General features: G+C 43.7%; 1 protein-coding gene across 1 annotated transcript in view; it reads right to left on the bottom strand.

Annotated features, from left to right (window-relative positions):
• Positions 1–9442: 9442 nt before the first annotated feature.
• Positions 9443–12278, bottom strand: part of SNTA1 (syntrophin alpha 1) — a 62619-nt gene continuing 59783 nt past the window's right edge. Inside the window, exons 7-8 of the mRNA XM_081196401.1 lie at positions 12078–12265; positions 9443–10535 (exon numbers count right to left, since the gene is read on the bottom strand). Of these exons, the coding sequence (XP_081052527.1) occupies positions 10443–10535; positions 12078–12265 (281 nt within the window). The 3' untranslated portion in view covers positions 9443–10442. The remainder of the gene's footprint in view (positions 10536–12077; positions 12266–12278) is intronic.

The raw sequence follows: 12278 nt of genomic DNA, 5'->3' as shown, positions 1-12278 counted from the left end.
AGTCTGCCTGGGAGCTACATCGCTAGGCTATCCTGTTACACAATCCTAAATATGTGCATGATGTTGTTGTTGCTGTTGTTTAGTCGTGTCCAACTCTTCATGACCCCATGAACCAGAGCACGCCAGGCACTCCTGTCTTCTACTTCCTCCTGCAGTTTGGTCAAACTCATGTTCATAGCTTCAAGAACACTATCCAACCATCTCGTCCTCTGTCGTCCCCTTCTCCTTGTGCCCTCCATCTTTCCCAACATCGGGGTCTTTTCCAAGGAGTCTTCTCTTCTCATGAGGTGGCCAAAGTATTGGAGCCTCAGCTTCACGATCTGTCCTTCCAGTCAGCACTCAGGGCTGATTTCCTTCAGAATGGATAGGTTTGATTAGTGCTATGTGTATAGCACTGTTATTAGACACCTTGGTGGGTTTTTTCAAGAGAAGACATTTTTACTTACACACACACACACACACACACACACACACACACACACACACACCATAGTTGGTACATTGTCAGAGATTTTTTATTATTTTTATTTTATTTAGTTGAACCATTCCAAAAATGAAACCTGGTACTAAAATTAGGCTCCGGTACTAAATTCTGAAACTGATTAAGGTTTTGTCCTCCCCAGTCTGATGACACCCAGATGTCATCAGTGCACCAGGCTAGGGAAGGCTGGATCAAGACCTGGTGGTCCTCTTCCCCTCTTCACTCCTGAATCTCCATTCACTCCTCCAGTCGATCACCTCTGCCATGACCTTCCTAGGAAGCTGCTGTAGACATGATCAGACCACTGGTTCATCTTGCCTGCTGTGGTCTACTCTGCCTGGCACCAGAACGTCATGGTCAAACATGTCCCATTTACTTCTTTGCATTGCAGACACAGAGTGAAATCTACCGTCCTTCCTGAGTGACTTAATTTTGGCTCTTGTTCTTTGGCATTTAACCTTATGCCTCAACACGGCATTTCTCTCTGGTTTTAAAAGGTCAGAAACTACATAATGACATACATAATGTAGCAACATTTTACCAGTAGAGAAGTAGAACATCCTGTTACTTTCTTAACATGTATCATGATGGTTGTTAATTTCCGCAGCCCTCTTTTTAGTGTACAAAGTGCTGTGAACAGACCTTCATTTCCTCCAACAGGGCAAACAGTGATTTCTTGGGGGCAGGTGGGTGGATAGAGAATTTATTCCATTTTTTTTTTCTTTTCACTGCTATGGCCTCCAAAGGGGATAGCCACCAGTGAGTTTTGGGTTTCAATACAGTGGTACCTTGGGTTAAGAACTTAAATTTGTTCTGGTGGTCCATTCTTAACCTGAAACTGTTCTTAACCTGAGGTACCACTTTAGCTAATGGGGCCTCCCGCTGCTGCCACGCCGCCGCCGCTGCGAGATTTCTGTTCTCATCCTGAAGCAAAGTTCTTAACCCAAGGTACTATTTCTGGGTTAGCGGAGTCTGTAACCCGAGGTACCACTGTATATCTTTATATTTTTTGCATACCTTATATAGTGATTTCCTTATAATATGGTTCAGGATGCCTCTATGAATTTTAACTTTCTCATATCCCAGGTATGCATGCCACCCAAAACAGTTATCAAGACCTTCCAAATCTAGTAAATCTGAGTTCTGCAGTGTCATCCAATCCTTTAACCAATATAAGCAAGCCAATTTGTAATAAGGTTTCAGGTCTGGCAGTGCGAGGATAAATTATTTGAATATCTCAAACTGGCAAAAATGACAGAGACATTTAGGAGACAGCCAAACCAAAAGTTCAAAAAGGAGTGGGAAATTTATAAAGAATATTTAAAAAAACCAGTGCCCTCAAGTTAAAACCTGGACGTGCTTTGATTAATTTTTGCAAACCACAATATGGATTATAAGTATAGTATTCAGATAACGGAAGAAATGGTGAAATGATTAAAAAAGCAGTTTATTGAACAGATAAGACATACCCGCTTTGAGGAAGGTGGAAGTCTATTGGGGAAGATAAGGAATTGGGAATTAAGAACATGGTGGCATAAGTTTTTTTTGTAAGAACATATGTATGTATGTATGTATGTATGTATGTATGTTGTTTTATCATTTTTGTTAATTTATTGTATGTGTTTGTTAAGTAAGAAAACTAATAAAAAGCATATTAAACCAAAAAAAACCCCCCAAAACGCCGGCTCCCTTGGCCTGAAAGTGAAATGAGCGCCCCAACCCCATAGTCACCTTTACCTTTACCTTTTATTAACCTTGTCACACACACCCAAATATCAGCAGAATGTTGGTTCCTTAAATTCTCCTACAAAATGCAACTTTCGGGGTGGAATATATCAATATCTTTACACTGAAACAGAAGTCTGTTACAGCCAATATTGCCCTGTGAGAGCAGGAAGACCAACTTAGAGGATAAACAGGAGATGACAGAAACATAAGAAGCCTTTTCTCTCTGGTTAAGAGAATTCACAGTAGCTGCAATCTTGCTTTTACTTGGCCCATGACACTAAATAAGGAAAGTTTCCCTGTGTGGTGGCATCACGGGTGTTTCCAAAGGAGGTTCTGTGTTGTTCTCAAAAAAAGAAAATACAGTAACAGATAAAAGAGATGGGGGTTCTGAGGGAGAATTATTCAGTGCCAGGAGCCACACAAAACCACCACAGAATAAGTACCTCTTCTGATTAAAATTACTGACTAGTGGAAGAGTTTTGTGAAAAAGAAGCTTGTTTCTTTCATGTTACTTAGCATTTTATCCTGTTCTCAAAAACCAGTGAGCTAAAATCAAGTGGGCGGAGGAAGTTGAAAGGAGGCCAATTTCCCTGTATCCCCAAGTTACAGTATAGCTCTTTCTCTCAGATGCCTGCCAGGAGGTCTCGCCGCGTGCCAACGTGCAGCGTTTTCATGCTATTTAACTAGCAGAGCCAACAGTGGCTTTATACGCCCCATACATTTGAAGCACCCCCACAAAGAATCTTGGAAAACATAGCTTGTTAAGGGTGCTGTGAATTGTAGGTCTGTGAGGACTAAACAAACAGTTCCCATGTTTCTTTTTTTTATCTGGTGGAGGGAGGAGGGTCTTAATTATTATTATTATAACTTTTTATTCTGCCCTTCATCAGTTTACAAGATAAAAATACAAGATAAAAGCACAAAAAATAGAAACAAAACAATGCCCATGTTTAGGAATGGAATGGACCACATTTGTGAGCATGAGGGACAGTTTTGGAATTGAGCCTTTTCTGGTTTTGTCTTGCTTGGCAATAGATTCTCGTGCTCCCTCTTGCTTCACCAAGCAGTGAGAAGTTTCAGGTGCACATGCTTTATCCAGACTTGACTTCCATTGGTCACTTTTGCAGTATTTCCATTTATTTACAAATATACTGGTTGGGCACAGGTGGAGACTCACCAGAAGCACATCAACAGACAGGCTTGTAAGTCTGCTGCTCCCACAGCGGCAAATCTCTTGTCTAGGGAGATAGATTGCCTGCTCTCCCAATCCTGCTAACTTATGGCAGGGATGGGCACCACACAGGCCTCGGCCACTTTTCCTGTAAGTGGCAGAGCCTATAGGGAACGAGGGCTAGAGGGCAGCAGGGAGAGCAGAGCCAGACGGAGTAGGTGAAGGCAAGAGAAAATGCCCTCTGCCAGTGATCAGTTTGGACTTCTGGCAAGAATGATCTGTCCCTCCCTTGGTAGCCTGCTGTGGAGGGAGTTTCAGGGCAGGGAGGGGGAGATAAAGGGTGGCAGAGAGAAAAGGGGATGGCCACCCCCTCTTTGAATAGCGTTATTTTATAGGTATCTTTGGCTTTTGCATGTTTTCTATTTATTCATGAATTTGTTGTTTTATCTTCTGTTATGCATTGTCCTGGACACCCTTTGAGGAAACCCAGCCAGATGGGCGGCGTGTAAATAATAAATTCTTATTCTTATTATCAAGGCAGTCCATCAACAATAATATGCACAGATCTCTCTGGCTGGATCAAGGTGACTGGGCATGATCAAGGCTAAGTCCATTTATTCGGATGAAGTCTTACCTCAGCTTAACTCTTTCCCATTGAAAATAATGGGACCTGAAGCATTTGGTTTTGGCTGAATTGTTTCAGTGACTGCATTCCAGCTGTGTGTCAGACCAGTGGCCCCCAAATGGGAATGTGCCTCTCCATACCTATCAGCAGACATTCAGTCATGTTTACTGAGGTCTAGCCAGATGCATCAGCTGTATACACTTGCTGTGACCACAGGGACCTGTGCACAGAACCATGCTGCTGTGTGTAGGTCGCCCTTGAAAACTCCGATGAATGTTAGGTCAACCAGTTCTAAACAACCTCTCTCTCTCTCTCCCCGCCCCCCCAGCCTATATTCTCTGAAGTGGAATTGTCACCCTTTGGAGTAAAATGAAAGCTTGCTGTGGATTGGGAGTGATTCTTTCTTTTATTGAAATCAGCTTTAAATGATAATAGCAGCGGGGCAGTAACAGGAAGCTAAATTACTATAATAATATTTTTCCTAGAACAGACATGCTTTTGATCAGAGGAAAAACATGCCATCTGTTTCTGAATTACTTTGTTGTATTGATGTATGAACAGTTAGTAAGTTTGGGGTTGGTGGGTGGTGGGATTTTTTTTTTTTTTTTTTTGCCAATCCATATTAGCCAGGCTTTCTGGGAATGTGACATGTGCGTGTGGTAAATCATAGGGCCGCTCTTAATCTTGAAATAAGATTGCTGCCGTGGCTAGTAATGAAGGTGAGCTGAACCAATCTTCTAGCCCAGTTGTTCTCCCTCAAACGGGATCCTGTTTTCACCCTCCTCATTCCCCCCCCCCCCCAATAAATGACTCTGATTCCTCTAGAAACATGAACATCCACTTCACTTTGATGGTCACAGCTAATGTAAAACTGGAACCACTGGGGGAGATGGTTCTAAAGTGAAATGGTGAGCACTTTTCAAATAATAAATCTTCTGTTTTACTCGACATCCTAGAAGCTGATATTTCTCTACAGTGACGGTATTTCTTACTACACTTGTGTCCTGCCTTGGAATTCAAGCCAGCATGTAGAAGGTTTCCAGGATGGTAGTTAACTAATTTTACCTAGAGCAGCTTCATTGAAATAAATGAACATGACTAAGTTAGGTCCATTCATTTCAGTAGGTCAACTCTGGAGTAAAACTTAGTTGAATAGCACCCTTAGTCTCCCAGCCAGGCAATGACCAGACCTAAATCTTAACTTCAGCAATGTTGCTTCACCATGGGCCTTCATACCCATAGCCCTTGCTCCCTGGGTAGTGTACACTTTGTAATTAATAATAATAACAGCACCCCAAGAGCATGACTAATAATCTAGAATAATGGGAGCTGTAGTACAACATCATTTGGAGGACCACATGTCCCCCAAACCTAACCTATGGGTTACTGTTGAAATCACCCATGGCTCAGCCACACTTCTGCTTGTGCCATGCCTAGAAAGTGTGGATCTGAGCAGTTCTTCACTTGTCCCATGCTGTCTAGGCACGAGTCTGAGAGGTTTTGCCTTTGCCCTGCTGCTTTCCCCTGGAAAACCCACTCTTTAGAGCTAAATTGGAACAAATGGAAACCCAATTGCCATTTGTTCCAATTCAGCGATAAACTGTGGGTTTTCCTGGAAGGAAGCGTCGGGGTGATTGGAGGGGTGGATTGGGCCATCTTCTCTTGCAGATTGGTGTAGACATTACAGAAAACTCTTCCAGGTCAATATCAGGCCATCTGTCTGAAAGTCGTGCTGAGAATGCTTCCATCCATGCGCACACTTTGCAGATGCACTCACTGACTGCGCAGTGCCGCACATTCTGATTTACACACCGGCCTGATAGTTGTTGTTTTTTTAACACAGCCACACACACTTTTGCAGAAGAAAAACGACAAATGCTCTCGGTTCTTCTTGTTGTTACTGCTCTTAACATTGTTTTTGTGAGAGGCTTGTGCAATCAGCACCATCTAATAGTTTTTCAGAGTATAGAAATGGCATTACCATGACAACCGCTAACCAGCAATTGCGTCAGCCAAGGGGAAAGAGAATACATTTGCTGCAGAATCAATTTATTACTGTTGCTCAAGAGTGCCATTCTTTATATATTTAGAATACCTGGCACTTGGGATGAGATTGTATCTGAGCTAATGGTTTGCATACGTAAAAAACGAACATTTCTCCCCAGATAATGGGAGCCTTTGTCTTCCTAATGATTCGTGACTCTCTCCCTCTCTTCTCCAATGATGACTGAGAGCATGGATACAAACACAGGGCCTACCTGTATGGCACGACTACTTACAACTACGTAGCATTGCTTTTCTATTGAGCTTTTAGCTTTTATATATAAACACAGAGGAGCAGTGGTCCAGGATGACAAGAGGGTTGAAGACCTGCTATCGTTTCTGCAGCAGGATCCCGAACTCCAGGGCCCTAGAACCACCCAGTCAGCATGAAAGGGGAGCTTTTCAGCCACTGAGAAGTCTTCATACCCTTTGGGCTGATTGGAGCCAATCAGAGTGAGAGGTAAGCCAGCCACTCAGGATTGGCTCCTGGGGTTCTTGTATAATCTTAGAAGAGGATGTGACGGGGGGGGGGCATGTCTGTCACGAGGGGACCCTGGACATCTGAATTTGCCACCACACTACTGTATACACTAGCCACAACAGAAAAGGCTTGCCGGTTCCACGTCCAGTTCTGCATTAAGTCTTCCCAAGGGGAAACTGGCAATAGGAATGGCTTGAGTTTTTGCATTAAGTTCAAGTCTTAATTCCACACTTAACTCCTGTTCTTTGGAATGAAGGGCAGAGATGTTGCCTTGAAAAAATATATATATATAGAGAGAGAGAGAGAGAGTAGCCCATGTATTGGGAGTCTTAATTCGTAACTGAGATTTGTATGCACAACCACAGTTTGCAGTCTGGCACTTCAGTGCAAAGTCATAAGGCTGGAGTAATTTTAATGCAGAACCAACTGCTTTCTCTTGTAGGCATGCTTCAGTTATACAGGTGTACAGTGGTACCTTGGGTTAAGTACTTAATTCGTTCCGGAGGTCCGTTCTTAACCTGAAACTGTTCTTAACCTGAAGCACCACTTTAGATATTGGGGCCTCCCGCTGCCACCGCGCCGCCGGAGCACGATTTCTGTTCTCATTAAAGTTCTTAACCCGAGGTGCTATTTCTGGGTTAGCGGAGTCTGTAACCTGAAGCGTCTGTAACCTGAAGCATATGTAACCCGAGGTACCACTGTATGCTGCATTGAAAGAAAAGTGTGGGGTATTGTCAAAATTCTGCACTAAAGTAACCCAAATGCAGTAAAAGTTTAATTCTGCAAACCTATACAAATTACCCCCCTTTTCTTTTTTTCCAGATTTGGTCCCTGCTTGACATTGTTTCTCCTAGAGAGGAGCAAGAACCTAGCAGACACCCAAACCTTAAGTTTAATACTACGGTGGCAGGTACCCAGCCTAGGCATCTGCTGTGAGGAGACTGGTAGAATCATAGAATCATAGAGTTGGAAGAGACCACAAGGGCCATCGAGTCCAACCCCCTGCCAAGCAGGAAGCAAGGAGTGTTTCCTCTCACCACTTCTCGGATCATTTGTGAAGAAGGTCTTGCTCCATTCAGGTGGGTGAGTAAACGACCAATGATGGCACACTAGGCAGCAGGCAAAAGTACAAATCAAAATTAATAGGCGAGACCAGCCAACTCACAGCCTCCTGCCTTGAGCATCAAAGGAAGCACTGCCATTCTGGAAAGGACTCATCAACCTCTGAAGTTGTCATCTTCTCCCTGACAGGTTTCTGCAGTCCCCTTATGAGAGATATCTGGGGTCAGGCATGGAAACAGCTGGACCACTTGATGCCAGGCAAAAGACAGATTAAGGCAATGCCTGTGATTTAAGGATCTCAGGCTGCTTGCTCTTAACACCACACACACACACACACACACACACACACACACACACACTTCACCAAGATGTTCTTTCCAGGGAACACACCGATGCGTGTATCTCTTCCACAAAATATTTATGCACACACACGGCAAGACTGCACAAGTAATCTCTATTATCCCGTCAGCTGAAGTTGCTGTCATAGCTGCAATATGATATAATCTAATCATTGTTTATTTAGCCACAATAATCCATTTGTTGCAGTGTTGTTTGGGCTCTGGTGAATGTTAATGTTATGCGGGAAGTTTAATAGTAGGAACTGTAGGCATGTAAATCGCATTGTTGCATGCAGAAAACCCCAGACACGTTCCCTGGTGCCATTTCCCGTTCAAAGGATTTCAGGCAGAAGAGCTGGGGGGGGGGGATGAAATCTGAGAGCCAAACTAAATAAAACAAACAATCCAGCACAGAATCTCCTTTAAAAACAAAGGTGCAGTTCCAGGGGCAATTGGATTGAGATTAAAGCCCTAGTGCTTGTTTTGGCTAGCTAAGGTCTTCTGCTGCATCCACTCAGCCTGCTAGTTGCCTGTTTTGGAGCTGTGTGAAGTGGCTTTTCCCTGGGTGTACGGCTCTTCTACATGAGATGATATTCTGGACCAATCAAAACTTCCCCTCAAATGGAGGGTGGCGGCTGAAGTACTTCATGCTTCATGTGTGAGCGCTTGGAGGGGCCTGGCCAGGGCACTAGGGCAAAAAACCCCATCTGCTTTCAAATTGTGAGTAGGTTTGTGTCAACCCTACTTTCTTCTGAACCTGGTGAAAAGTCGTTTGAACTTGCATTCTGAATTCCTCAAGGCAGCATTTATTTTCAGGGTAGGGAATTCTTATTTGATGACCTTCTGCTACAATAAATGTCCTCTCTCTTGCTTAGGTTTTGCAGTGAGCAAATTCTCCCTGCTCACCTAATAGGAGTGCTGGTGAGAAGCTGGCTGGTGTTCCCTGAAATGCTTTTCGAGTGTTCTGCATTATGATGTGGACTGTTTCACGATGAGCAAGGCCACGTAGCAAGGCAGTCGCTGGCAGTAGCACCTTCTTGTCCCTCCCGCTGTTCCCTTCAGCAGAAATGAACACCCCTGAAATGTCTGTATGCGTGCAAGAAGCATAGGTTGCGTTAAGAGTCATGTAAGTGGCAAGCATCACAGCTTGTTTTGGAATGATACGTGTAAGGTATGTGTCATGCTGTGTTGGGGAGGTATACCAATTACTGAATTCCCATATCCCGCCCCCCGCAAAAAGTTTTTAAGAAATGAATTAAGAGCAGATAAGATGAGCAAAGAGCGAAAGTAATGTAGGCAGTTTTACTGGAGCCAAACATTACTGAACAACAGGACTCTGATTAGTTGATAATAGTCATGTATATAGGAAGCAGCCAGAAAGCTATGCCAATTAAAATTAAACTAAGATGAGAAAGCCACTGTTGTGTCAAAAATTGGTAAATTTCAGGCTTGGTGGGCAACGCCAAATGTTGTTTTCAATTCAGATAGGGAAACAAACTCTGCTTTAGTCATCTTTAGTAATCTGTATTTATTTTCGCAAAAGGAAAACAAAATAATAAAGATAATTCCATGCATGATTTTGCAGCTCATAAAACTAATTGCTTCCCCCACTCAAGAGTACCTCCGGTTAAAACATATGTCCGACAAACAAAAATCGAGGTGTCAAGAGTTAGCAAACCAAACCAATAAAGAATAAAAATCATCTTCCTGATCTTTTTCAACTCGAGCATCTCTTTTAAAATTATGGCTTCTGTAACTTTCCCCCAAAGTTTGGATAAATCGGCAAATACATGTAGCCATATTTCAGCTTATGCTGGCTGCATGTCAGACAATGGCTTAAGTGTCCCCCCGCCCCCTGATTATATGTGTTACAGGTAATGAAGAGATCTGGCTTAATCTACCACATTTTCAACTCAACCCCTATGCATGTTTACTCTGGAGTAAGTCCCACTGCATTGAATAGGTCTTACTCCCACGCAGATGTGCACAGCATTGCAGTCTTGAGTGTAAAATGGCCGTGACAAACGCAGAGCAAACAACACTGTAAGCATCCCTTTATGGTTCATAAACTGAGCTATATAAATATAAAACCTTGATACAAACATTTTTTTAATATATATATATATATATAAAATATCATCTTCAAGGCACTAATGTGATGGCAGAACTGGGTTGGTATGACATCTTCAGCAGTCTCATATTTTCCAAGCTTGTGGTGGTTTTTCTTTCTTTTTCTAGGAACATCATGTGCTGATGGGCAACTTTACAGGAGCATTTTTATTGCATGGGCTGTCCATCCTGGGACTTGCGTGCCAAGGCAGTTGCCTGTCTGTGAGTTTCCATCAGTTGTCCGGGAAGTCTACTGGCTTCCTTTGGCTTTGGATGCATGACAACCTTTGTCCTTGTTCCAGTCTGTAATGGCGTTCTTAAAAATGTGCTTTGGCCATGAAGGCATAGCCGTAGTGCATAGATCACATGGAGTCTTGCCTCTCTCCAGATTCTGCCCTGTGTCCCTATGCCAGCAACCCCAGCCGGGTCACTTTGGCAGAGAGGAATGAGTGGATGATGAAGACAATGGTTTTGGGGCAGGAATGAAGATCTAGTTGCTGCAATGAAGGAAGAACATGGACAGTAATGAGGGGCTGGTTCAGAGCATTTCACCATTTTGCATTCCCTAGAAAATCTGATTCTTCGTTACAGCTGGCTGTGCAACAAAGAAGCAATGACTTCAGAATGTAGAAGAACTGGGCAAGTACATTAACCATCCATTGCAGAACCCTTCAGAGAAAAAGTGGCTGCACCTAGTGTTACAGACCATAAGCTGATATGGTCTCTTCTCCATCGCAGGAGACGGAAACTCAGGATAAATCAGGGATCACAGTGGATGCCTCATCAAAACACTGGGTTGTGGTCAATTAAGTTTTTTGAATTATGTGTGATTCTTGCCCATGCTGGTCTTCTCTAAGACTCTGCATACTGTGCAAAATTTCCTTAAGAGGATAAAAACCCTAAACTCTAACTCTGTACTTGTGATATATTATGCAAATTAAGTTGTTTGCATATACTTCCTCGCTTTGCATAATTTATTCCACTGCCTTGTTTTTTGTTTATTTTTACCAAAACTGAAATAGCAGAAACTGCCACGTCGTAGCACTTTCCTGCCCCAAAAGCAAGACCAAACAAACCCATGCCTGACAATTCTCTGCTTAGTACAAACATACCACTTCCAAAACACAAGCATACACACAGGGCATGCTGCCACCCTGGGCTGTCACTCTGACCCTCAGCAGCCTTCTGAAAGGCCTAGTAGGGCCATGGGCTTTGCCCATTTGAGTTTAAAATGATGGGTTCAAAGTCCAGGACAGCACATACCCCTTTCCGGGCCTGTAAATTACATTCAAGCAAAGCCCTATTTGCTCTCCTAAGATGGCAGGCCCTGTTTACCACTGCGCTGAGTCTGGACTGTAGCTCAGTGGTAGAACATCTGCCTTGCATGTAGAAGCTCTAAGGTTCAATCCTTGACCTCTCCAGGAGAGGTTGGGAGATACCCAACTGAAACCTTGAAGAAAGTGCTGCCAGTCAGTGTGGACAATACTAAGAGAGATGGACCAATGTTCTGACTTGATACAAGGCAGCCTCTTCTGAATCTAAAGCAGGGCTAGGGAACTTGGGGCCTTCCAGATGTTGGACTCCTAACTCCCATCAGCCCAAGCCAACATAAGCAAAGGCCATGAATAATGAGAGTTGTGGTCTGGCAACATCTGGAGAGATAAGGTTCCCCATCTCTGCTCTAAAGCAACAGGACCCTGCTCTATTTCTCTGAGCCATGCTCTTCTGCCATGTTGCCCCTACTTAAGACTTGTGCCACAGAGACAACCTCTGTGAGCCATTCCTGTCACTTCTTTCCCTGAATTCTAAATGCTCATTCTAAAGCCTCAGTTCCCCCCGTGAGATTCTGCAATGATCAAATAATGGCAATGATTAGTATCAACAGTTTCCCATCAGCCGCTGTCTGGGCAACCCTTATCCAGCTCCAGGAAATACCCCAAGGACACAATACAGCGGGTTCTGCTTCCTACATATTACATCTCACTTGCTTCCCTGAAAACTCATTGGAAGAGCACAGAAAGGCAAGAAAGGGAACTCACAATCTCTCCTTCTGAGCTGCCAAAGTCCAAGTAAAGCATCTTGGCCCCGTCGTCTGAGGACATCTGTAGCCTCTCAAAAGGCTGCTGCAGCAGAATGACTTTGGTGAGGCCTGGCTCCAGGGTGGAGATGGTGAAACCCTTCTCGATGTGAATGGACAACGTGCAGTCTCTCCCGTTCCATGTGCATGCTGGGGACGGGAG

This window comes from Podarcis bocagei, assembly GCF_964188305.1.
Source record: "Podarcis bocagei genome assembly, chromosome: 5".
Classification (NCBI taxonomy): Eukaryota; Metazoa; Chordata; class Lepidosauria; order Squamata; family Lacertidae; genus Podarcis; species Podarcis bocagei.
This window is presented reverse-complemented; position numbering and strand designations above follow the sequence as displayed.